The sequence below is a fragment of the Hemitrygon akajei genome, chromosome 26 (assembly GCF_048418815.1).
Source record: "Hemitrygon akajei chromosome 26, sHemAka1.3, whole genome shotgun sequence".
NCBI classification, from domain to species: Eukaryota; Metazoa; Chordata; class Chondrichthyes; order Myliobatiformes; family Dasyatidae; genus Hemitrygon; species Hemitrygon akajei.
Genome location: NC_133149.1, coordinates 39730559 through 39757294, shown reverse-complemented (window position 1 = coordinate 39757294; position 26736 = coordinate 39730559). Strand labels below are relative to the sequence as shown.

The 26736-nt window shown below is 41.7% G+C and overlaps 1 protein-coding gene across 25 annotated transcripts in view; it reads right to left on the bottom strand.

The window, feature by feature from the left end:
- The window catches only part of phldb1b (pleckstrin homology-like domain, family B, member 1b), a 395372-nt gene that overhangs the window by 44658 nt on the left and 323978 nt on the right, over positions 1-26736 (bottom strand). For 11 of the 25 annotated variants that reach the window (XM_073029929.1, XM_073029930.1, XM_073029931.1 and 8 more), the window contains 10 exons: positions 22016-22144; positions 21297-21452; positions 20823-20933; positions 19414-19503; positions 17244-17369; positions 14475-14600; positions 10449-10610; positions 6443-6598; positions 3438-3554; positions 239-341 (listed from right to left, as the gene is read on the bottom strand). In XM_073029929.1, coding sequence (XP_072886030.1) covers positions 239-341; positions 3438-3554; positions 6443-6598; positions 10449-10610; positions 14475-14600; positions 17244-17369; positions 19414-19503; positions 20823-20933; positions 21297-21452; positions 22016-22144 — 1276 coding nt within the window. The remainder of the gene's footprint in view (positions 1-238; positions 342-3437; positions 3555-6442; positions 6599-10448; positions 10611-14474; positions 14601-17243; positions 17370-19413; positions 19504-20822; positions 20934-21296; positions 21453-22015; positions 22145-26736) is intronic. The other 14 variants (XM_073029937.1, XM_073029938.1, XM_073029953.1 and 11 more) reach the window with 10 other exon arrangements.

Below are 26736 nucleotides of genomic sequence, written 5' to 3'. Positions count from 1 at the left end.
AGTCAGAGAGGGGAATGACAAGCAAATGTTTTAGGTGATCTGATCTGCAATGTGCTGTCAGAAAAACAGCAGAAGTAGCTTTGATAGTCAGTTGTAAAAAGGTGTTTGAAGAGAAGAGATTTGCAAGACTCTGGGGAACTGGATACTTTTCCTAATGGCTATCTTCCTCCATTATGATATCCCATGCTATTCTGCACTCCGTTTAAGAGTTTGCCTCAGTATCAGTAACTTTGCCTACCTTTCTGCTGCAACGCCAGCTGGCGCTTGGCTTCGATGTCTTGAAGGGTTGCAGCCAGGTTCCGTGGTAAGCTGCTGGTGCCATTCTGTGCCAGTGCAACATTCTGGAAAGTTAACACAATGCATTTGACTGAGGGGAAAACAAGACCTCACCGGTGAAGTTATTCAGCAACAATGATTCTGTCATGAGCCCTGCAGGCCTCTGCGGCGGGCTGTAGAGTGTTGGCTTTCTAACTTTCTCTTGAAACTGTGTTTACTCGTTGTCTTAACTAGAATCGTTAAGCCTGGTGCTTTCTGCTTAATCTTGTCAAGTTAATTGTGACTGGCATGGGTTTTCAGCATTCTATGATTATTTAATTCAGACTCTCATTTAGCGCTGATGGCAGAGTCCTTGTGTGTTGAGAATGACGTCTCACAGTGCCGCTTGGTCGTGCCACTGATGCCTTGTTGGTATTCCTACGTCTAACCCCTTGTTTCCGTCTATATGGGAGTCTGCCGTTCCTCCGCACCTGGGTCGAGTCCATGCTGGCATGCACAGTGACAGAATTACTTTGCCATCAATGGACCCAGCAGAGGTACAACAGTGGCTTGGACATCAGTCAGCTGGAGGTGAGGATGCCTCCTTTACTCAGTTCGTGTCCCAAGTCTACGCTCAGAGTGTCTCTAGTCTATGCTCCGAGTGTCCCCAATCTACGTCCCAAGAGCCCCGAGTCTATTTTCTGAGCTTCTCCAGTCTACGTTCAAGAATATTTTCCGAGGTTCTCTGGGTTGGCGAGGTTCATAAGGTCTCCCATAGTATTCAATGTTTCCAAACCATATGCGTTGTCTCCGAGCTATTTTTGCAATGTTTCAGATCTAATCACAGTGTTTCCGAGTTATAGATGCAATGCTCCCTAGTTATATGCGCAATGCCCCCAGTTATATGCATAAAGTTTCTAAGCTACTTGCACAATGTTCTCAAGTTATACGTGCAATATTCCCGAGTTATATGCGCAATGTCCCCAAGTCATATGCACAATGTCTTTGAGCTATTGGCAATGTTTCCAAGCTATATGCAATGTCTTGGAGCAACGTGCAATGTTTCCAAGCAATTTGCAATGTTCTCAAGTTATATGCACGATGTTGTTAAGTTATATGCGCAATGTCTCCAAGCTATTAGCACCGTTTCAGAGCTATTTGCAATGATTCTGAACTATATACAATGCTATCAAGCTATTTGCAATGCTCCTGAGTTACATTTGCAAAATTCCCAAGTTAAATGCGCAATGTCCCGCGTTATATGTGCAACGTCTCCAAGCCATATGCAATTTTTCCAAGCTATATAAAATGTTCCCGAGCTACTTGCAATGCCTGCAAGCTATATGCAATGTTTCCAAGCTATTTGCAATGTTTCTGACCTATTTGCAATCCCTGTGAGCTATATGCAACGTTTCAGGGATATTTGCAATGCCTGAGAGCTATATACAATGTTTCCAAACTATATGCAATATATTCAAGCTATTTGCAACATTTCCGAGATATTTGCAACATTTCCGAGATATTTGCAACATTTTCGAGATACTTGCAATGCCTGCGAGCTTTATGTAACTTTTCCAAGCTATATGCAATGTATCTGAGCTATTTGCAATGCCCGCGAGCTTTATGCAATGTTTCCAAGCTATATGCGCAAAGTTTCCAGACTATTTGCTATGTTTCTGAGGTATTTGCAATGCTCCCGAGTTATATGCGCAATGCTCCCGAGTTATATGCGCAATGCTCCCGAGTTATATGCGCAATGCTCCCGAGTTATATGCGCTATGTTTCCAAGTTATATGCTCTGTTCCAGGATTTCCAGCCCTGTCTCTAGTTCCGCAGTGCTCCTTGGGCCATCCGGTGTTGGCCATAGGGAGGGAGGTATTGTCCTGCGGGCCTCTGCAGTGAGCCGTAGAGCGTTGGGCCTCCAGCTTTCTTGAGCACCTGTACTAACTCATTGTTATATTAACTACAGTCATTAACCCCTTGTGTTTTCTGCTGAATCTTGCAAGTTAAATGTGACGGGCGTGGATTTTCCACTTTCTATAATTATTTAATTCAGACCCTTGTTTAGCGCTGATTACGGCGTTCTCGTGTTGAGAATGACTTGTCTTACGGTTGCTCAGTGACACTTTACAAAAGTTTGTGGTTTCAAGTTGCACTGCACCACATCCAGGCTGTCATTTTGTGCAGTGACAATGGAATGGTGCATTTTCAGAGATGCTGCAATTAGATAGCACACAACTGACATTTTGCTGCTCTCTCAAAAGGATTAAAAGAGAAAGCGAGAAATTCTGAAGAGTAGGTGATTTTCCAAGGTTCTTTCTTCAGAGTTTTTTCCTAAAGCACCATGATTAAAAACAGAATCTCCTGGTACTTTGGAGTGCAGTGGCTGTTAAGTATGTGAATAATGCACTGTTTTTGCAGATTGGAAGATTCCTCAATTGGCAATGAGCTGAATGACTGGTTCATCTGCTTTGTATGTTTGAGGGAATAATGTTGGAGTGAAGAACACTTCTTTAATTGAGGCAAGTACGTCTTTGTGCTCTGCTGTGAGACAAAGCACACGGCTCCCTGACAAGAAACTGTGGATAACCTGCCAACTAAAGATAAAGAATTATTTTTATTTGTCACATGTACACTGAAACAGATGGTGAAATGTGCCATTTGCATCAAATCAAATCAGCAAGGACTGTGCTGGGCAGCACGCAAGTGTCGTCACACTTCTGGTGCCAACATAGCATGCCCACAACTCACTAACCCTAAGCTCCCATCAAGCCCCAAATAGAATCGTAACGGACAGGGACGGGAAAACTTATGGTTGAGGGTTTCAGCTAGAGGTTGTGGGATCAGCCCCTGATGCCCAGGAAAGGGGGATTTATTTATTTACTTCTTTTTATTTAGAGATGCAGCACTGTACCAGGCCATTCCTCCTCAACGAATCGGCTCCACCCAATTACACCCATGTGACCAATTACCCTAATAACCCATACATCTTTGGTATGTGGGAGAAAACTGGAGCATCCGGAGGAAACCCATGTGGACATGGGGAGAACGTACAAACTCCTTACAGACAACAGCAGGAACTGAACCCCGATCTTACAGCTGGCAATGCAAAGCGTTGCACTAACCACCACACTACCATGTAATCCTTAGCAATTAATTACTATTTTACTGAGTCTTCCTACCTTGGAAGTAAGATTTCGTCCGAGTGTTGAGGCAGTGAACGGTGAGGGGGGGGCAGACCCCGTCTTTGTCCGAGGTAGTGTGCCACAACCATCACTCTCCATTTTGGATCGGTAGACCTAAGGCAAGAAGACACAGAGAACACGAAATCAAGCTGTTGGACCTTGGATCTTGTTGTGTTGGAAGTGGTCAACTGTTCAACTGCAGGTGAGGTTGTAAATTTGCCCAGGAGAACCACAAGGGCAAAGAATGGCTGGTGTACACTTGACCTCAGCAGTGAGATTCAAGACCAAGGCTGAATGATCCAGAGAGGCGAGGTCAGCTTACAGGAGTCCTGGCACTTGGTAACTCCAGTTTTCTTGCCTTTTCTCTGTGGTTCAACTCACAGTAAGATTTTAGTTTTTTTCTTACCCAGAGAGGTGGCACCCTTCAATGGGAAACTGGTCAGACTGTGTTAGAAGGTGATCTGAACAAAAATGCTGTTGTCATGTCAGATCTGAACCCGAAATTGTCCCTGGAAGTCATAACAGGAGGATATTTGGCCCATCAAGCCTATGCTGGTTTCCTATCCCATCCCCCTGATCTTTCCCTACCACCGTGCAAGTTATTTTCCCTCATGGATATTGACACCATTTTTAAAGGATTTGGTTGACAGCTTCCACCAGTGAGTTCCAGGTCATTACCACACTCTGCAGTACTTTCATCCTTCACGTTAAATTTGTCTCTTCCTGGACCTTGACTAATGTGAGCAGCATCTATTTCAGACCCATCATGAAAAATTACAAGGATGTTGGCAGGTTTGGAGGACCTGAGTTATTAGGAAAGATTGAATAGGTTAGGACTTCATTCCTTGGAATGTAGAAGATTGAGGGGAGATTTGATGAAGGTATACAAAAATATGAGGGGTATAGATAGGGTAAATGCAAGCAAGTTTTTTCCACTAAGGTTGGGTGGGACTACAACTAAAGGTCATGGGATAAGTGTGATAGGTGAAAAGTTTACGGAGAACATGAAGGGAAACTTCTTCACACAGAGGGTCATGAGAGTGTGGAACGAACAGCCAGCAATTTTAACAGTTTAGAGAAGTGTGGATAGGTACATGGATGGTAGGGGTATGGAGGGCTATGGTCCTGGTGCAGGTCAATGAGAGTAGGCAGTTTAAATGGTTCGGCATGGACTAGATGGGCCAAACAGCCTGTTTCTGTGCTATACTACTCTATGATCTGTACACTTCTATTTACTTTCTCAGGGAAAACATTTGTTTCTTTTCCCCCCCAATCTAACTTCAAGGCTTAAATTCTTCATCTGTGGAACCACTACTTGATACCAATCCACAGTAATTTTCCATGAAGTTTCAATAAACAACTGGACAGCTTATCTCATCTCCAGCTGGGAGTGTATGACACTGAGCAAAAACCAGACTAATCCTTCAGGAGAAGCTGCAAATCATAGACAGGAAGAATTTTTTAAACACGAGAGATCCTGCAGATGCTGGAAATCTTGAGCAACACACACAAAATGCTGGAGGAACTCAGCAGGGTCAGGGAGCATCTATGGAGGGGAATAAACAGTCCACATTTCGGGCCAAGACCTGTTTTCTGGACTGGAAAGGAAAGGGGCAGAAGCCAGAAAAAGACGGTCAGGGGAGGAGAGCTGGCTGGTGATAGGTGAGACCAGATGAAGAAGATACTTGTTCAACCCTTTACCTCTTCTAGCTGTCATCCCACATTCTTGCTTCACACCCCTCCCCTTCCCGCACCCTCCCACCTTCCCCCCCCCCCCCCCCCCCGGCCTGGTTACCCCTGCAACAACATACACCATCAAAACTGTGGAAGAGCAACACATACACACCACTGTCTACACTTTGCAGTGGGAACTTGTGGTGGCAGCAAATGTAATAATCACCAAACAGTGATCAGATATACCTGTTTACAAATATCTTCCAATATCAGATGATATGTCAGATTTTGGAGGAGGTAGTAAACACCACCTGAGCAGGTCACTTCTAGTCACACTCACTAAACTCCCTTCACCCTTGAACAGGATCACTTTGTCATCTTCCCCTTGTCCACAGGGATCATTTGGCCTACTGCATTTGGGTAGACCTCCGGGGCAGAATTCAATTTAACAGCTCATTATCTCGGAAATTCAATCTTTTGAAAGCATTGAAAGGTACTGTTGCATCTGCTTCTACTTTCCTTCAGCCATTGTGTTATAGGTTATAGTAAATCAGTGTCCAAAGTAATTCCATATTATTATGAAGAACTTGCCAATTATCTAGTATCATTTACCGGTAAAAAGAGTTTCATCTACTGCACAGAAACCTTATCCTTCACTCTTCTAAATAATGCTGCTTAAACTAAACAATTTAAAAGGAGTGCAATCATTGTGAATCTATGCACTAAGCATTCCAGACTTAGTTTGAAAGTCGTTGGATTATTTTTATACACAAAGGGAGAGGGAATCGATGGTGTGGCAATTCGCACCATGCTATTACAGTTCAGGGCATTCCGGAGTTCAGAGTTCAATTCCGGCACAGTCTGTAAGGAGTCTCTGTATGTCCTCCCCATGGAAAGCATGGCTTTTCCCGAGTGCTCCGGTTTCCTCCCACAGTCCAAAGATGTGCTGGGCATGTTAATTGGCATTGTAAGTTATCCTGTGATTAGGTTAGGGTGAATTGGGGCTGTGGGGTTGCTGGGGCAGTGTGGGTCAAAGGGCCGGAAAGGCCTACTCCGTCCTGCATCGCTAAGTAAAATAAACCAAGGCCCTCAGACCGGCTTTGGATCCTGGGGACTGAACTGGAGCTCTAACAAGGGAGATCAATTGATGTTTATTAGGTAAGGATATCAAAAGATTATAGAGAAAAAGTAGGTAATTAGAACAGTTTCAGATCAGCCAAAGGGCAGAATTGTCTTCTCAAATCCAAAACCCTGTCTCCCCACATAATCTATTCTTTTAAAATATCTGGTCTCTAAGACTGGAGAGTGGAAACAGAAATGAGATTTACCTGAGTGGATCTTCGAATGGAGTGAGTTTTAGCTGGAAGAGGAGGAGGAGAAGAGGAGATTGGAGGTGAAGAGGATGAGGCCTCAAAGTTAGCCATTATTTCTTGGTACCATCTCTCTAGCTCCAACGTAGAGGTTAGCAGCCTGCTGGTAGGCTGCTGCAGCATGTCACAGGGAGGGAGAGAAGGAGAGAGAAAAAAGAGGGAGAAATTCAAGAGTGTAGCAATAAAGGGCAGGAAAGCAGATGAGGAGAAATGGGAGAAAAGAAAAGTCGGTGAAGTAGAGGGGTAGGTGTACAATGGGTGGAGAGAGAAGAGGAAATCAAATAGAAAATAATTAATGAGAGAAATGAATGCTAAATTGAAAAAACAAATGAAAACACATTTTTCAGAGATCTATACAGATATACTTAAAAGATTATTGTAAATAAAATCACAGTGCTTTGAAAGAAAAAGATTTCAACAGGCACTTGAAAGTGAACTTAACGCCTTTTTCACAAACAGATCCAGTTTTGGGCTGCTGACCAGAACTACTTACCAGTAGTTGTAAGTAGCTGCTTACCAGTTGGGTAAGGTATGAATGTCACATGAAACCCTGCCCCCACATTCCCTCCACCAGCCCAATTTTACAGAGACAGCCGCTTTCTAGCCCAGTAATATTTATGGATGTGTCAGAGTCATTTCTCTCCAGGGTACTGTCTTTAAATTAACTTTAACGTTGGCACAATTTTTCTCTTGAGTCCTACTTGGAGATCAATCTTCAATCAGGCAGACATCAGCAGCACCTTAAGTCGTATAAGGGTAGATCAAACAATCGTTTGAACACTGGTCTATGGCTGAGATTATGGATACTTTACTTCTTCAAGTCCACTTTCCTGGCTGATCCCCCAGTCCTGTGCTTTCTGACACGTTAATTTACATATCACTCACTGACCAATTAGTTAATATCATTAATTCCTTTTTTCCTAATGCCTCAGGTCTCTCCCCCTCTGTAGCCTTCCTGTTCTTTACTCCGAATCTCTTAAGGTCCTTGCTGGTTTCCATTAATTGCTTCACTCTCACCCCCAAGCACCCCCCACTGGTCAGTGCCTACTTTTTTTTTGTCATCCCTTAAATCACTTGTGATCGAATGTTCAGCTGGTTCAGAAACCTCACAAAAACCTGCCTTCATGAGGTACCTTTATCATGTGAAATCTCCCAAGGTAAAATCAGAGGCAAAATGAGAAAGAATGGACACTAATATTGATGAGAAAGCATTAGAAAGGGGGATGAAAAGTTTCAAAGAAGATTAAAGACAAAAGAAGGAAAAGATGAGGCAGTGAAGGAAAGAGAAATGCACGAAGTACTGCAGTACTTGAATCTTCCACGTTAGCATGAGTTAGGAAGGATCGAGACCATGAGAAGTTTAACCAAAGAGATGATTCTTTTAAAATCTAGGATGTGCAAGACAGAAAACTAATGTTGTATAACATGATGTGCCTATCAAGGATTGGATGTCATTGAATAAATTCCTGAACATATATGGGGCTTTACAATATGTTCAATGTCTCTCTAACTCCAGGTAAAAATGTTGGGTACTGTTACTGCCCACTTAACAGTCCAAACTACCCTGATTATCCACTTCAAATCTGGTACAATGTGTAGTCCAGCACTGGGCACGGTTTTGATCAACCTGTAATAGGAAAGACAGACAGTACAGAGAAGATTTATGTACATGTTGCTAGGACTAGGTGGCCTAAGTTACAGGGAAAGGTTGGCCAGGCCAGGTCTTTATTCATTAAAACATAGGAGAATGAGGAGTGACCTTAAAGAAAGGCATAGCTAAGATGGATGGTGACAATTTCTTGCCCACGGTAAGGAAGTCCAAAACTACAGTAGGGGGCATAGGTGAGAGGGGATGATTGAAAAGGGACCTGAGGGTATTTTTTTCATGTAGAGGGTGGTGAGTAATGATATGAGCTGCCAGAGGAAGTGGGTGTGGCAGGTACAATAGTATTACTTAAGAATCATGCAAGTGTGGCACTTAAATGGGTACGGGCTGAATATGGGAGATTGGAACCAGCTGGGTGGGCACCGTGGTTAGCATCGACTGGATGGGCCAAAGGGCTTGTATTGTCCTATGATTCTGTAGTATGTCTGTTTGGAACTGTCAGTATTTACCTCACCCACACAATTTCTGTTCAGTTAGTCACCAGTTTTGGGACAAACAGTTCCAGTTTTCTTGTGGAGAATTGCTTCAATTTCCTAGTGACAAGATCAAGCCCTGACCCCCAAAGAAGTGAGGCAGCAGTACACTCTGCCTCACTGTTGTGCTGCCCTGGTTAGATAGACCTTTTGAGACTGCATACATTTAGTGCTGTAACAAAGGCAAAGGCAGAATCAGTGACTCCACACTTGTGCTGCACGTTTACAACACAGAGTACAACAATCCTGAAGTTTAAGTTTAATTTTCAGAGAATTCAGGATCTACCTGGACAGTTAGCAACTCCAGTGCCTTCAAAAGTGTCAAAACAATTCTTCTGTTTGACCTGTTATCCCTATTCCCACTTATGTGTACAAGATGATAAGAGGCACAGATCAAGTGGATAGCCAAATGCCTAATACAAAGGGGCATAATTTAAGGTGATTAGAGGAAAGTTTAGGGGGGGATGTCAGAGGTAAGTTCATTAAACAAAGAGTGGTGGATGCGTGGAACACCCTGCCAGGGATTGTGGTAAAAGCAAATACATTCGGGGCATTTAAAAAACTCTTATTTAGGCACAGGGATAATTTAAAAAATGGAGAGTTATGTGTGTGGGAAGGGTGATTGATCTCGGAGTAGGCTGAAAGTTTGGCACAACCTTGTGGGCTGAAGGGTCTGAACAACTGTCCTACATTTATTTCTAGCTCAGAGTTTGCAGGGTGAACAGCTCTGAAATGTTCTCTGACACAGGGAATACATCTCAATTCAATTTGACATTGACTTAAGCAAATTTTCAATGAGAAGATGATTTTTATTTTTGGAGAGAACAATTTCACAACCAAACTGAGGTACCTATAAGACCAAGCAGGCTGTGGTTATTCTCTCTATGGAAAATATTTGATTATGAAGAAATACAAATCTAAATTTGAATCTGAAATGTTTTTAAATTTCAGAGGCCATAAATATGTCCGTTCAGAATTTCAGAATAAACTTATCAACTTAGAGTGTTTGGGACTTGCTAAGATCTGTTGATCTTAACTGCCACAGATGTATAGTGGAGAGTGTGCTGACAGGCTGCATTACGGCCTGGTATGGGAACACCTATGCCTTTGAATGGAAAATCCTACAAAATGTAGTGGATTTGGCCCAGTACGTCACAAGTAAACCCCCACCCCACCCCCAACCATTGAGCACATCTACATGAAGCACTGTCGTAGGAAAGCAGCACCCATCAGCAGAGATCCCCACCACCCAGGCCATGCTCTTTTCTCGCTGCTGCCATCAGGTAGAAGGTACAAAAACCTCAGGACTCGCACCACCAGGTTCAGGAACAGTTACTATCCCTCAACCATCAGGCTCTTGAACAAAAAGGGATAACTACACTCATCTATTGAGATGTCCCACAACCAATGATCTCACTTTAAGGGCTCTCTATCTTGTTATTTCATGCTCTTGTTGTTTATTGCTATTTATTTATATTTGCACTTGCACAGTCTGTTGTCTACTGCACGCTTACTCTTTCTATAGATTTGCTGAGTATGCCCGCAGGAAAAAGAATCTCAGGGTTGTATGTAGAAACATGTATGTACTCTGATAATAAGTTTCAATTTGAACTTTGAGATTAGAGGTCTTTGACAGATGCGAGTAATGGTGTGAGATAATAAAGTCTGGACCATCAGTCACATCACAGACATCAGATTGGTCTTCACACAGGAACTGATTGTTGAAAGCACAGTTTGGCGGGAGGACTTGGTTAGAACTGGGAGTTTGCTGTCAATTCATGCAATGAGGAAAAGTAGAGAAAGTTAGCACTATCCTCATACCAACCTCAGCTGTAAACAGTGTAGAGGAAGAAGCCAGCAAGGGCAGGGAGCTTTCAGCAGACAGAGTCAGAGAGGCAGTGGCTGAGTTAGTGTGGAATGGGGCTGGAGCTGAACTCTCTGTTGATCTACCGTACAACTCCTTGAGCTGACCTAGGGTAACGTATTCCTGGGCAGAGCAGCAGAAAAAGCAGAAACCGTTGGGAGACAAGAAACAGTCTGTTAGTGGAATAAAAATGCTAATTTCATGAAACATTCAAAAAGTTGAGAAGCTTCCATGCTAATTTAATGAAGCAGAAAATATAAATTAAAACACAAGAGATTTTGCAGATGCAGTAAATCTTGAGGAACACACACAAAATGCCAGAGGAACTCAGCAAGTCAGGCAGCATCTACAGAGGGGAATAAAGAATAAGGAGACCCTTCATCAGGGCTGGAAAGGAAGGGGGAGAAACTAGAATAAACACAAATTAAGTTTTGTCTTATAGAATTTGCTGATGTTTAGAAACAACATTTGATTAGGGCAACATCTAAAACCAGTCAGAAAATAATTTAGCTAGTCTAAGCAGATCAATCAATAAGATGTGAGCAGCTGAGTCCACACCAAGTACACTTTTAATAGAGGTGGCACAGTTAAATGTACAGGAGTTTTTGCATAAAACAATTATTACTGCAGTTCTGACACTTTTGTCCAAATAGTTGAGTATATCTTTGCTTTTATATTCTAGTTCTCTCACAGTGAATGCTGATGTTACATTTGCCTTCCTCACCATCGACTCAACTTGCAAGTTAACCTTTAGGGAATCCTGCACCAGCACTCCCAATTTCCCTTGCACCTCTGATTTCTGAATTTTCTCCACGTTTAGTAAATAGTCTACGCCTTTATTCCTTCTACCAAAGTGCATGACCATACACTGTATTCCATCTGCCACTTCTTTGCCCATTCTCCTAATCTACCTCAGTCCTTCTGCAGACTGCCTGCTTCCTCAGCACTACCTACTCCTCCACCTGTCTTCATGTTGGCTACAAAGCCATCAATTCTATCATCCAAATTGTTGGGAGTTGCTCCTGAAGAGTATTCTCAGCACCTGTACACAACCTGGGTCTTCAATATCCAAATGTTACCTGGACTTGTCACTTGATCCAAGTTCAAAGGCAGAGTGTAAAATATCTACATCACAGGAGCTTTGAAGCTTAAATCTGTTGATTATAATCTTGTGAGTTTAGTGGTTAATAAAACGGAATACCCGTTGGGTCTTTGCATCAGTCCTGGAAAGCCCATTACCTTACTTACAATCTAAAGGCTTGTTATTCCTTTAACAGTGGATGGTGTGTAGCCTGGGTGAGTGGGCTGTCCTCTGGTGGGATGGTAGCATGACTTCATCCATAGCTGTTGCCATTCCCCACTCACGGGGAATAAGCAGCCACAAAATGACTGACAGGAGTGCTCTGTCCTATACAGCAAATTATTCCCTTGTTATGTTATCCCAGTATCCACTTCCCATAAACAATGTAACAAAGATACATAACCTGAGGCTTTATAAGGCATTGGTCAGACTGCACTTGCAGTTTGTGAGCAGTTTTGGGCGCCTTATCTAAAAATTAATGTCAAACAAGAGAAAATCTGAAGATGCTGGAAATCAAAGCAACACACACAAAATGATAGAGGAACTCAGCAGGCCAAGCAACATCTTTGGAAAAGAATAAACAGTCGACGTTTTGAGATGAGACTCTTTATCAGGACTGATGAAGGGTCTCGGCCTGAAACGTTGACTGTTTACTCTTTTCCATAGATGCTACCTGGCCTGCTGAATTCCTCTAGAATTTTGTGTGTGTTGCTAAGTATTGACGTGCTGGCATTGGAGAGGGTTCAGAGGAGGTTCATGAGAATGATTCCGGGAATGAAAGGGTTAACGTGTGAGGAGAAACCTCATTGAAACCATTTGAATATCGAAAAGCCTAGATAGAGTGGATGTGTAGAGAATTTTTCTTATAGTTCAGGAGTCTAGGACCAGAGGGCACAGCCTTAGAATAGAGTAACATCCTTTTAGGACAGAGATGAGAAGGAATTTCTTTAGCCAGAGGGTGGTGAATCTGCGGAATTCATTGCCACAGGTGGCTGTGGAGGCCAAGTCATTTGGTGTATTTAAAGCGGAGATTGATAGGCTCTTGACTAGTAAGGGCATCAAAGGTTACAGGGAGTAGGCAGGAGAATGGGGTTGAAAGGGATAATAAATCAGCCATGATGGAATGGCGAAGCAGACTCGATGGACTGATTGGCCTAATTCTGCTCCTATGTCGCATGGTCTATAGGTCTAACTCCTTGCGAGATCGGCAAGCATTTCTCAGAAACCATGTTACAGCTGTGTGATTATCTAGAAGCTTCATATGGAAACTAAAGAAGAAAATGATAACAAGCAGCTTCCAATGGACAATTGCTTGATAGTGATGCCACATTTTCATTACATATGATTAAAATATCTTTCATCTAAATTGGGAAAATTCAATATGGAAATCCATCTGCAGGTAGTCATATACAATATTACAAAATATAGAAATCTACAGCACATTACAGGCCCTTTGGCCCACAATATTGTGCCGACCATGTAACCTACACATTATCTGGCAATATTTTGAGATCAGGTCTCCAAATGACGAGTTTCATCAGTAAATGTCTGAAATTTAGAAACCTAATTAATTAACCCTAAGACTTCACTAAATTTCTACTGACCACATGACCGAAAAATTATCATTCTATTTGCACTGCTTCATAATGTACAGAGTTGAGCCTCCTAATCAGTGAGATCAGAAAAATCAAGGACTGATACTCCATTTAGATGTCAGCAGATCTCAGACAGAAATTAAACCCAGGTTTGTGCTTTTAAATCTGTATTCAAACAGTAAACTGTGTAAAATTTCCAAAATAACATAACAATTATTTGTATGATTTTCCTTTCCTTTTGAATCAAACCACCTGGTTCAACTAAACCGTAACCTGTCAACAGGGGATAAAAATATTCTTTTTCCATATGCGGTTAGTACACAAAACCAACTATTGATCCGATCTACCTACGTGTTTAAAGAAACAGTGCCTGTAATATCATTTGCTCAGATACTATTCTAAATTCTGTTTATTTTTTGTATACATCAAACTGAGAGATGCCAACACAAAGAAAAAGGACTTTGATCACTCAGTATGGCCATTAATTTCTTCTTTTTACAGTATGCATTAATCCCCTCTTCTTTACTCTTCAAGTCCAGCTTCAGCTGCATCAAAGAGGACATCTTTGTTTGAAGTGTCAACTTCCTGCATTCTAATGATGGTGAAGTCATTAATTTGAGTCAAACAGTGGCATTTTGGCATACTGACCATCAAGCACCCATTGACACTAATCCTATTCTATTCTCATTTTACTCTGTTCATGCTTACCCAATATTCCTGAGCACAACCCTTCTCTTCAGAGAACATCTTCAAGATGTAGTGCCTCAAGAGTGCAGCATCTTTCATTAAAGACCCTTGTCACCTGGCACATGCCCTCTTTGTGTTACTACCATTGGGGGCAGAGATACAAGAGCCAGAAGACCTACACTCACCATTTTAGGAACAGCTTCTTTCCCTCCGTCGTCAGATTTCTGAAAGGTCCACAAATCCATGAACACTACCTCACTATTCATCTTTTGCATTATTTATTTCCGTAAGTTACAGTAAGTGTTATGTCTTGCACTGTACTACTGCTGCACAACAAATTTCATGACTTACCTCAGTGACGATAAACCTGATTCTGATTCTGAGATTCTACTATTCCATCTAAACATTAGGGTAGCCAATTAACTCATAAACCCTTGTGTCTCCGGGATGTTTGAGGAAATGAGAGCATTAGAGAAGCTAGCAGCACCTCTGGACTGGCTGAACTGAAAGGTGACTGCTCAAATTCTTCAGCATTTGACAAAAGAGTTGCAGTCAAGTCATGCAGAAAGGAGTCAATTAGTACCAAGGACAATAATAACAAAGCATGATGTGGCAAGCGAGTACCTCATGGACTGATGGAGGTACAGTAAGCGGCAGAGAACGCAGCGGAGAAGCAGAGAATGCAGCATCAGTGCCTGTGCCATATATGTCACTGTAGAACTTAAACACGTCAGCCAGCTTCATATATTCCTAAAATAAGAGCAATGTTAAGGCAAAGAGACAGAGACAAAAAAAAGATTAGGACAATAGTGTAGAACAAGGACTTGCTGTACAAATGCATAACACAACATAAAGGAAGGAAACATCAATCATTTTAGCCAAGACGATTCAGAAGCAATGTTAAAAACTCATTCATGGAGCATGTTGTTTAATTCAATATGGTCTGTGTTTAGAAAAAAATATTAAAATTCACCATTTAGGGAGAATATTATGAAAAATCAACGTTTCCTGCCATCATAAAAATTTTCTGCTAATCAGTCAGTCTGTATTATTACACAAGTCTGGAGTTTTGTTCCATTGTGGTCAATACGTAAAACACAAGTGATAATTTCATGCTTGCCAGTCCTCCAATAACATCTTGCTTTTCTAGAATCCGTTTAGCTCAGGTGAACTAAAGCTTCAAAGGAGGAGATTTTAAGGAGGAAGAATGGAAAGATTAAGTGCCCCAGCAAGTGAAAGCAGGGCTCCTAAAGGGAGAGCACAGGAAATCAGGGATGTGCGAGACAAAAAATGAAGCCCAGTGAGTTCAGAGTGACGCCGAGCATGAGGAGGCTACCAAGATAGGAGGAACAAAGTCGTAACAGGATCTGAACACAAGTTATAAAATTTCCTCTCTCAAATGAGAAGACTTCATATCTGAGAGGCGGGGGAGTAGAATAAAGAATTTTTACAAAGAATCTCGTGGATCCCTGCTCTCTATTACCATCTGACTGGCTATGTGTGTGAAGAGAATGGATGGTCCAGCCGGAAACACTTTACACTTCAAAGCCTAGATCTGGATTGCAGCTGAAGAATGATGCCATTCATGTTGTAACCTGGTAACAATGCCATTAGAAAGGAATCTGAAAAATTGTTGTAACATTTTTGGATAGATGTAGAAGTTCCTTGACCATGATCAATGAACTGTTGTTTGGGAAAGGAGCTAAAGGATGTAGATTAAAAGTAGGAAAGTAGAGTTGAGAATGCACGACCTATTTATTTTTTCTATTTCTCTTTGTGACTTATAGTAAGTTTTTAATCTATTGTATTGTACTGTGCTGCTGCCATAAAACAACAAATTTCATGACCTATGCCAGTGATGATAAACCTGATTCTGATTCTGAGTCACAGATCAGCTGACATTCAACGTAATGGTGGAACTGGTTGAATGGGCTGAATGGACATCTTTGCTCTTAATGAAATCATTAATAAAAACATCCTTCCTTCTGTGGACTGTGGCTCAGTCTGATATATAAATTGTGGGCACTAACTTTCTTTGTCTTTCAGATAATTTCCACGTTAACAACATAATTATTACTCAGTTCTATAATGAATGTATTTTCCTACAATTTTCCTAAAGTCTTACTGTGAGGGCTGTGTTAATTTCTTTGTTACAGCTCCAATTCATTCTAGACTATCCTAACAAAATTCTGAATCACTAATGCAAAATATCCCTGATTCCAGTTCTCCACGTTATCCATTTTCATTTCCTCACTTGTGAGCTGTGCTACAAAATGAGGTTCGCATATTAATGCTGATCTGTGCACAAATCTACACAGAAGCACTAAATGATCACCAAATTTGAGCAGAGTAGGGAGGGTCAAGTTTGTCAGGATGTGGTCACCCTCAAACACATTTCCTGATGGAGCATAAAGTAGAACCAGACCATACACAAACAGAACATCTTTACCCAAGTTCCACAAGGTGGCTGAGTGCATACATTCTGATGTATGTATCTCAGATAACCTTTCAGAAAAAAAGTCGATATTTTGGATGCATTGAAAGCAAACAAGACCTTTTAACTTAAAGGTTCAAGCATTTTCTTACGTGTGCCCATTGGAGGTGAGTTGGAGGGGTGGAGGGGGCTAGGGATAGTTTGATGTGTTGTCAGAAAAAGATCCAATGGCCACTTTATTAGTTACGTCCAGTACCTAATAAAGTGGCCATGAGTGTATGTTCATTGTCTTCTGCTGCTGTAGCCCATCCACTTCAAGGTTCGATGTGTTGTGCATTCAGAGATGCTCTTCTGCACACCACTGTCATAACACATGGTTATTTCAGCTACTGTCACCCTCCTGACAGCTTGAACCAGTTTGCCCATTCTTCTCTGACCTTCTGATTAACATTTTCGTCCACAGAACTGACGCTCACTGAATGTTATTGTTTTTTGCACCATTCCCTGTAAACTCTAGAGACTGTTGTGTGTGAAAATCCCAGGAGATCAGCAGTTTCTGAGATACTCAAACCACCCCATCTGGCACCAACAATCATTCCATGATCAAAGTCACTTAGATCACATTTCTGATGTTTGGTCTGAACAACAACTGAATCTCTTGACCATGTCTGCATGCTTTTATGCATTGAGTTGCTGCCACATGATTGGCTGATTAGATATTTGCGTTAACATGCAGGTGAACAGGTGTACCTAATAAAGTGGCCACTGAGCACAGATCAAGCCAGAGCAGCAATCCAAAGTGGCCATGATTGAGATTCCAGGCCTTGAAATCAACGTTCAAACACATTGCATTAACTTTACTCTGCAAGCTTTCAACAAAGAGACAATACCATAGTGAACAAGGGAAAACTCATTTTAAAAGCAAATCCAGAGCATGCAGTAAGTGTTAGTGCTGTTACCTCCTGTATCTTGGGGTACGATGGGGTGGAAGGAGAGGGGGATAGAGAAGCTGCTTTTCCTGGTAAGCAATGCTGATATTTAGTCTCTTCTAATAAGTCGTTAGGCTCTGTGATACGAAGAACTTCCTGTTCAAAGGGCAAAGGTTGAAGCAGTGTTGTGATGAATGAAGAAGGCATGTGTGTAACAAGCATAATTCAGAATATCCTACATGAGGACTTTGAGCACTTCATTAGCTTGAGAGTGAACAAAAGTTCTCACTCATTCAATGCAACGACTAACACAGCCCGAAGATGTGAGAGGGCAGCCCACAAGTGTTGCCATGCTTCTGGCATCAACATAGCATGCCCACAACTCACTAACCCCAACCTGTATGTCTTTGGAACGTGTGAGGGAGGAAACCCATTCATTCAACTGGCAGGATGTACTAACTCCTTGCAGAGGATGTCAGGACTGAACTTGGAACTCCAACGCCCTGAAGTGCAATAGCGTTGCACTAACCGCTACACTGCCGTGGCACCTGATATTTATGATTATTATTTTTTCTTTCTTTTTGTTGTCTTTTGCACATTGATTGTTGTCCGTCCTGTTAGACGTGGTCTTTCATTGATTCTATTGTATTTCTTGCTTTTACTGCGAATGCCCGCAAGAAAATGAATCTCAGGGTTGCATATGGTGATGTATATGTACTTTGATAATAAATTTACTTTGAACTTTTATATCACACAGCTCCAACATTGCTTTGTACTCAAAGCTGTCAGAAACTTGGGGCTTGATGATCATACAAAGTAGCGTGTTGGAGAAAACAACAAACACATCAGTAAATTCTGCAAAACCCTGAACCTCTGAAACAATAACAACATATTTATGTTGCACCTTTAATACAGAAAAATATCCCAGACAAGATTTGGCACTAAGCAACTTAAGGAAATATTGGGGGCAGATGGCAAATGATGGTCAATATGATAAGTCGAACTCAGTGTCTTAAAGAAAAAAACGAGACAGATTTCAGGCGGGAAATCCAGAACTTCGAGTCCCAGTAGCTTGGAAGCACATTGTCAAAGGTGGACAGAAGATCATCTGTGAGACCTTGGAGGAGTTTGAGAGGAAGTTGTTCATTTTAAAGTCAAGGCAGTGTTTAAACTGGTGACAGTGTGGGGTGTGTCGAATTGAAGAATGGTTAGGATGGTTCAAGTTAGGATAAGGACAGCAGAAGATAGAATGACTTCAAGCTTCTAAAGGATCAAACTAGGGTTGGTGAGCAGGAACGTATTGGAATATTCAAGCCTGGATTAAGAAAGGCACAGATGAGAACTTCAGCAACAGATGAGTTGAGACAAGGACAATATTACAGAGATACATTGAGCCTTAGTAATAGCATGGATATGTGGACTGTAACCCTGGGTCCAATAGAAACAATTAGGTTCATTCTCTGGTGGATGCCAAGGTGTGGCATGGAGTCAAGGACCTGGTGGCAAAGCAGTTGGAGGAGTTGGGTTATCTCAGTCTATAGGGGGACAACAATTTCTGGTTTTTGACGATATTGCTGAAGGGCGGCTCGTAGGTGAAAAATGGAGAGGACAAGGATAGATCCCTCCTACACAACGGGAAGGGGAGCCACTACAAGTGATTCTCTCCCTATAAGACCATAAGATATAGGAGCAGCACTAGTGTGGCCCATTGAGTGTGCTCCACCATTTTATCATGGCTGATGTATCATCTTCCTCAGCCCCATTTTTCTGCCATCTCCCCATGACCTTTGACACCCTATCAACCTTGGCTTTAAATATACCCAATGACTTGGCTGCCACAGCCATCTGTAGCAATGAATTCCACAGATTCACCACCTTATGAATGGACATATAAAGATGGAAACCTATTGGGAGATGGGCTGTGATAGAAAATAACTCATAATAAATTTTAACTGAAATGGATTGAACAGGGCAATTTTCACTGGAGAAGGTTTGAAAAGGCTAAGCATCTGGCTCGTTAACAAGCCTATGCAACATTGCATCAACCCTATTGCCTTATGTATGAACAGTTGCTCTACTGTTATAATTTGTGCAAACACTTGAGAGGTCTTTATTTGATAATAAATCTCTTTAAATGCTCGAAATATCCAATGTCCAGAAGCTAATAAAAAAGTAACCATGTTAACATAGATTATTTTACCTCTTTCAATGCTGTAGAACTTTTGGAGAAGGCTTTGCCACCAGTCACCATGAAATATTCTTTTTCTAGATTGGCCAGTTTGTCTTTTTCCTGAAAAAGGAAGATATTAGGCAAATTAGTAAAATCATTGAAATTAGAATTCATGATATAATGCTCTCAGATAGAAACATGTGACATGAGAATGAAATTTACATTATGAACTACAATGGGTAAACCAGGGCTGAGCTACACCACTGGGATGGGATGCTGCTCCTAGGTTATAGCAACAGGCTGGAAGGACATCAAGAGTTTCCTGTCCTCTCCAGCTGACGGCTGTCCTTCTTTGAGGTACATACAAGTAAAGAAGCACAAACTGAGGCCCTCTGGCCCAGCCATCCTCATTCCCATATCCTTTCTAGCCCTGGTCCCATCCCAGGAGGCTGGTGTCACCTCAGCAAAATACAAAGCTGAAAGAGCCCACTGGGCCTATCATGCCTGTGAAAGCCTATTGGTACAGCTATCTAATAGGTTTTACACACCCTGCTCTTACCATCGAGCCCTTGGAAAATCAGCTTTACCAAGACCCCCTCCTACCCCAGTCTCTGCCTCCTTCCATCAGATAGAAGATATAAAGCTTGAGACCACATACCACCAGGCTCAAGAACAGCTACTATCCTGTTGTTATAAGACTCCTGAATGGATCTCTTATACAATCAAGTCTCTGAAGCCTGAAGTCCCTCACTACCTAGTTCAAGAACAGCTACTTCCCTTCAACCATTAGGCTTTTCAACCAACCTGCACAACCCTAATGATTACCTCAGTATAGAAACACTATGACCATGTTGTACTGTAATGGGCTTTGTAATTTTTGTTCTACTTGTGTTCTTGCTAACTGAGGGGATGAGATACATTTAGCAGAATGTTAAAAGGTGAAAGTTAAAATTGTAAGGTTTTTCTACCATTCACCCATTTCTTAGGTTACCTATATCTCAATTCCATCCAACTATCTTGTTCCATTATCCTTTGCTTTGACAAAAATCAAATCAAGTTTTTCATTGAACTCCAACCCGATGACTCATCTCTTACCCTCATCACTGCCACTGACTCAGCAGCTTTTAGAGAAGGAGCGCTCCAATAACATTTGTATGAAGGTTGCTTCTGAATGCCATCCCTCAACTAGTTCTAATCTGAATACTTGTTCTGGATAGCTGATCTATTTCCTCTTCATTTACCCTATGAAATCTTCCAATGTGTTGATGAAATTATCACTAGATCCATTATCCACAAGGAAATACATGTCTAGACTAGGCAAGTTATCCTTATGATTTGACTATCTAACTTTGATATCACTTCAAGAGAAAAGACATGGGAAATAACTCAGAGTCAGAAGACTTTCTTCAAAAGACTTCTGGCAGTGTGGGTATCGTTACCTTCTGAAGCATTTGTATCATTGCATTTTTCTCCCTATTCAGTCTCTCACACTCCTGAATCGCCTGATAACGGATTTGATTAGCTTGGTTCTCAAGAGCAGAGACCTTGTCCTGTGGAGTAGAGATGACACGTTTTAGCAAGAGATCTGGACTGATCCAAACCATTACCCAAGAAAAAGTTGTGCTGTTGGGTCAGATGCCAAACAGGGGTCCCGGGATCTCTTTTCCATTGAATGTAAGTAAAACCCTGGCCATATTTTTAAGTTGTTCAGGGGGCTTCCATTGGTCACAAACAATACGTATCATCAGCATTATAAATAGTACAGTTTGTAGGATCCTGCTGTGCAGAATATCCACATGTTTCGTCCTATTTCCAACAGCAACTACACTTAAAAGAGCTTTAACATGCAGCAAGCTGAAGGGAGGCTGCTGACGCATTTGACGTGGTTAAGGAGCAGGGAGCTGTGCTCGTACCTTTCTCCGCATGGTGCTGCGCTGGTACTCAGCCTTATCCTGTTGCAGCTGCTGACTAACTGTCTCCCGCTCCTCCTCCAGGCGACTCTCCTTCTCCAACTGCTGAAACTCCAGGTCCTCGAACAGTTTGGCTTCAGATTCCAGAGCTTCTGCCTCCTAAGACAAGCCACGAGAGGCCCATCACTACCGGCAGGCAGGGGCGATACAAAGCACATTTCCGACTGGAATAACCTCCCAACATACTTTGACGTAACATGTTTAAAAGCGGCATAGGATGCAAAGAGCTCAATCACACGATATTGCTTGACACCCTCAAAATCTATCAGGATATTGAGATCGAGGCATCTAAAGCTTCAACATGACCTCCAAAGACTGCCAAGTATCAATGCGTGCTGCACATTGTTAAAGGAAATGTTAATTGTGTTTTAAAAAGCAGAAGATGAAAATCTTTCATTAAATTTAGTAAAGTGCAATGGAATCAAATGTAAAGAACAAAACCAAAACCAATATACAACACATATCTGATCATGCATTGCAAGCTTCCTGAATCTTATATTTTGTAGGGACTACTGCAAATACCTTTCTAAACAGTGCTGATTCCAGGGCTCCTAATTGGCTCTTTACAGTGACATTAGTACCTGGAATCAGTCAGTGTGCAGGGACAGAGAGGTCACACGATCCACAGAGAGGGGAAGCCAATGAGGTAAGAAAAAACTGACCCTTCTGAGGTGTTCCTGTAACTGCTCCCTCATTGATTCAGGGCAGTTACCAAGCTGGCTCTTCAACTCATGGCAATGCGATTGCAGTCTCTCTACTTCTTTTTTCTCTGCATCAAGCTTTACCCTTTCCTGAATTTGAAAACAAAAACAAAAAAAAGAGAAAAAAAAAACACACTTCTCAAATCCACGCCATGCAGAAGCCTAAAGATTAGAACAGTGATATAGCCATAGAAGGTTGGAATGATGAGTGAGGTTGGAAGAGGTTTGGGGGCAAGTTTAAGGAAGAGGCCTGAGAACAGAAGCCAAATTGAGTTTTAATCTTTAGAACTTTCTTCAGTTTTGGGAGCAAGAGTCTTGCAAGGGAGGAGGAGGCTATTCAGCCCATCATACCTGTGCTTTGCAGCATCTCTCAATTAAGCCCCACTTCCTATCTACTTCTCCATAGCACTTCAAATATTGCTTTGCAAATTGTTACCCAATTGTAATAAAGTTTACCCAACTTCCATTTTCATAAACTTTGTAGACTCTATTGTCTCTTGGTTGCATGTATTGTGATGTGTGATGTCAAAAACAAACGGTGATGACATAGCCAGTCAATGCACCAAACCACTGTGTGAATTGCTTGGGACCAGCACGATAATGAAGCATTATCGAGGCTCATGGTTCTTTATTCAATGCATTTGAATACAATTTGTGAATAAGATAGGGAGGATTTCATTCAAACACATGAACATGCTTGTTACTAAACTTCATAGTGTAATATCAACACAGAAGTATTTCAAATGAAGTAGCTCAATGTGATTTCATGTCTACTTGGATATGTCTTTTCAGTTGATGAGACATTCTTATATTCTTAGACAGGAATATTTTACAATTTTTCATTCCTATTTATCAAATGTTGCCGCAACCCAGTCTGGATCTTCTTGATATCTGATTCAAGCCACTTTTGTTTCCATCTCTAAATTCTTCGATGCTTCAAAGAATACAATCCACTCTAATTTCTGTGCTGAAAGTTGCAGCTGAGCTGGATCCGTTCACTTCCCTGGCTCAAGACTTCCTGTTCCATTCCGAACTTCACCAAAACAAAATATTCAAGGTGGTCACAAGGAGGAACTCCACCCTTTCAACCCCCCCCCCCCCCCCCACTAGAACTCTCACCCTGGTTTGGATGTTTTTCCTCGTTCCTTACCCCAGCTATGAGATCCCACTGTTAGGAAGCTATCAACTAGGTAATTGTTCCCCATCATTGTTCAGTTACACATCACCATAAGCTTCTAGTATCTCAAGGTCAGGCTTGGCCTTTCTTATGATTCTCTCCCTCACTGTGTATAATCTGTAGCAGACTGTAGACACTTAGCCACCTACGAGGTGTTAGTGCTCCACACAAACACCCTCTCTCTTCTTACATTATTCTTTCCTGTGAGATCACTATGGGCATGCAATGTGGCACTGGAGTGTGTAGTGACACTTGTGGGCTGCCCCCAGTACATCCTTGAGCGTGTTGGTTGTTAACACAAATGATTTGTTTCAATGTACTGTACATGTGATAAATAAATCTGAATCTGATACCTGAATCACCCTGGCTGTGTGTCCCTCCCCTACACATCCCCATAAGCAGCTGCCATTAATATATATGTGCAATGCTTTTCAACCTCTCTATGTGGTGACAATTTCCAACACGTTCTTGGCAAGATCATTATTAGATTAATTGGTAATTATCTTATATAATTCTTACAACGCAAGCATCTTTCCTACATCAAACCCATCATTATCCTAATAATATGCTAGACATTTCTAACAATTCTCATTGTAACTTTAATGAGGCAGGTCACAAGAGATCCCATGGAAGGGCAGAAGTTCACTTATACAAATGAGATAGTCTTCCACTGGTGCCTGTAAACATTCAAATTCCCTCCCATCCTGACACCAGCCTGTACAGTAGACTGGTGGTGGTAATTTTTTTACAGTCTTTTACTAAAGTGGCGGAAAGGATTATCTTCAAAGCCGGAAAACCAGCTATAAGTCTATTGAATTGTGTCCCAGTAAGAGGAGGCACGGAAAGAGAGCAGAGGGAAATGCTGTATGACTCTATGAAAAAAAAATATTTTAGTTCGGTTGACTTGTCTCTAAAATTATGAAGCTTTACAGCACAAAAAGGGTGTTTGGATCTTACCTCTGCCAGCTTTCTGAAAGATTCATTCCATCCTATTCCCTCCCAATCTTGGCACGGCAATCTGACTCACACGACTTAATAATCTAGAACATGCATGTTAAATACCTATTCCAAATCCCAAATTTACACAAGCTACGGTATCTCTGGGCCATTAAAGTCAACACTAAGGAGCACCACTCAGGGTGTAGCATGGGCTGGGCTTCCATCTGGGTTATAGCATCAAAAAATGGAGATGAGATCTTGGCATTGCTGGGGACTTTGGACTGTAAAACAACTAGGATTGAGAGACATGTCATACTCCAATTTCAAGCCTCTTGCACACTCAGCTCAGTTCTAAACATTACATCCATCTATCTTCATTCTTCATGGTTTCCCCTCATCCAATCGCTGTAACCTCCTCCAGCACCTTGGAATTACTCCAAATCTCAAATTCTGTGTCTTTATACCCTTTCTTTGATGCCTTCAGCTGTTTGCTTCCTTCTTTCCCTTTATCTCTCATTAAAACCAAACCCTTTTTATTCACTCATATGGTGTGGTGTTGTATCTTAGTGACCACATTACCGGTCTGTTCTTGGCTCGGCTGTAGTCTTGTAGCTTAGATTAAAGCTGCTTTATTAGGTTCTTGTGAAGCATCTTGGACTTCTATGCAATGTGAAAGATGTTACATAAATGGAAGTTGTTGTTGCAAGCCTGGGTGACTTGAAAATTGTGATATGCCAACTTTACAGTAGCTGCGGCAATCCTTTGGAAGCTATATTCTAAAAGGGACATGAGAGACTCTGCAGATGATGGAAATCTTGACATCAAATGTTGGAGGAACTCAGCAAGTCATGCAGCATTTATGGATGGGAGTTCCGGTGAAGGGTCTTGGCCCAAAACATTGACTGTCTATTCCTCTCCATAGATAGTGTCTGACATATTGAGTTCCTCCAGCATTTTGTGTGTGATACTGTAAAGCAGGGGTTCTCAACCTTTTTTATGCCATGGACTCATACCATTAACCAAGGGATCCGTGGACCCCAGGTTGATAATCCCTGCTCTAAAGGGATGCTGTTATTTTTGTTGTCAGAAACCCACCAATATTGGCAAGACCTTATTCCATTTTGCACTAAAATATTTGAAAATGAGACTCTCCCAACTACTGCACTACACAGTTGTTCCAACTTTAGCCATCCATAAAGAACCCCACTTTGGACCAGTATGGGCTATGTAAGACGTACTTGTAGGCATACATACTGCATCCATGCAGTAATAAGTTGAATGCATAAAACATCCTCTCTACAAGCACCGCTGATGGAGCCATTTCAAAGAGGCACTGAATTGGCTGTGTTTGGCTTGACCTTATTTCTTAATGGTTATCACGGGTTGAGGTCAGAGAATGGCTCTTGTCACTGATACAGGAAGTTGGCTAATTTGCTCAAGAAATGTCTAAATTCACACTTTTTACCCACATTGATTGGATCACGATCATGCCACCATCGCCCTGTGGTGTTTCTTCTTCACAGTGTTGGGAAGAATGGATACCTTCTTCTCTCCTATTCATTAGCACCTTAAATCTCACCCAGCGCCAAAGGAGTGATAAGGAACTTTAGGTTGCCCTGTTGAAATGTGGTTTCCCTGATCTTCACCTCCTAGGTAGACTTTGTGCTTCATTTATTAGGGACAAAGTAAATGGCATTAGTTTGACCCCCTTCATCCTACCAGTTTTGGGAAAGAAGCTTTACGAATGTTTAAGAAATCCATCCACTTTGGAAAGAATCTCAGGCCACTTCTGTTGTTAATTAATTTAAAGCAAGCAACTTGTGACATTGATTTCTCTGACAAGGCACAGAAGGGTGCCTCTTCCCCTTGTGAGCTGTATACGATGAAATCTCATCCATCTTCCTCTGGCCATGCCACCAGATTAGGAATAATAGCAGAAAGATGTCATTACAATCAGTTAACTTAATACATAAACGTTACGGACAAATTTATGTGTATAAGCTGAGAAATGAGGTGCCTCACGAGGTGGTTAGCTCATGGGCACGCACATTTGTGCACTGTTAGGTGTGGATGAACATGCAGTCATATCGGTAATGTTGCTTCTGAAGAGAAGGATGGGAGAGGGTGCAGAGGAAGCAAGGTTGCAGTTACTGTGTGTCACCTCTATTTTCTCTAATCTAGGACACCGTGCAGCAGACAACGCATGCAGAAGAGTACAGCAAAAACAGGCGTGGTCAGTTACACATCGAGAAATAGTTAGTCCACAGTAAATTAGAGACATTATTTAAGCAGGAGTAAAATCTGTCACAAAACCCTTGTGTAGTAAGCCTTTAATATCAACTTCTGGCTAGCTTGAACTTGGGCTCTCTCTGCATTGCTCACTGAAGTTTGAGACCATTTTGGGGAGGTTAAAGCTTGGAATCCTTGTTTATTGGAACTCTGAATCCATACCTTGGTTAGAACTCACAAACCTGTAATGTAATAGTTATCACAATAGCTCACTGAAATTATGTATCAGGTGTTTCTGATGTAATCTGGACCCTGTGGCTTCAAATGGCCTGAAATG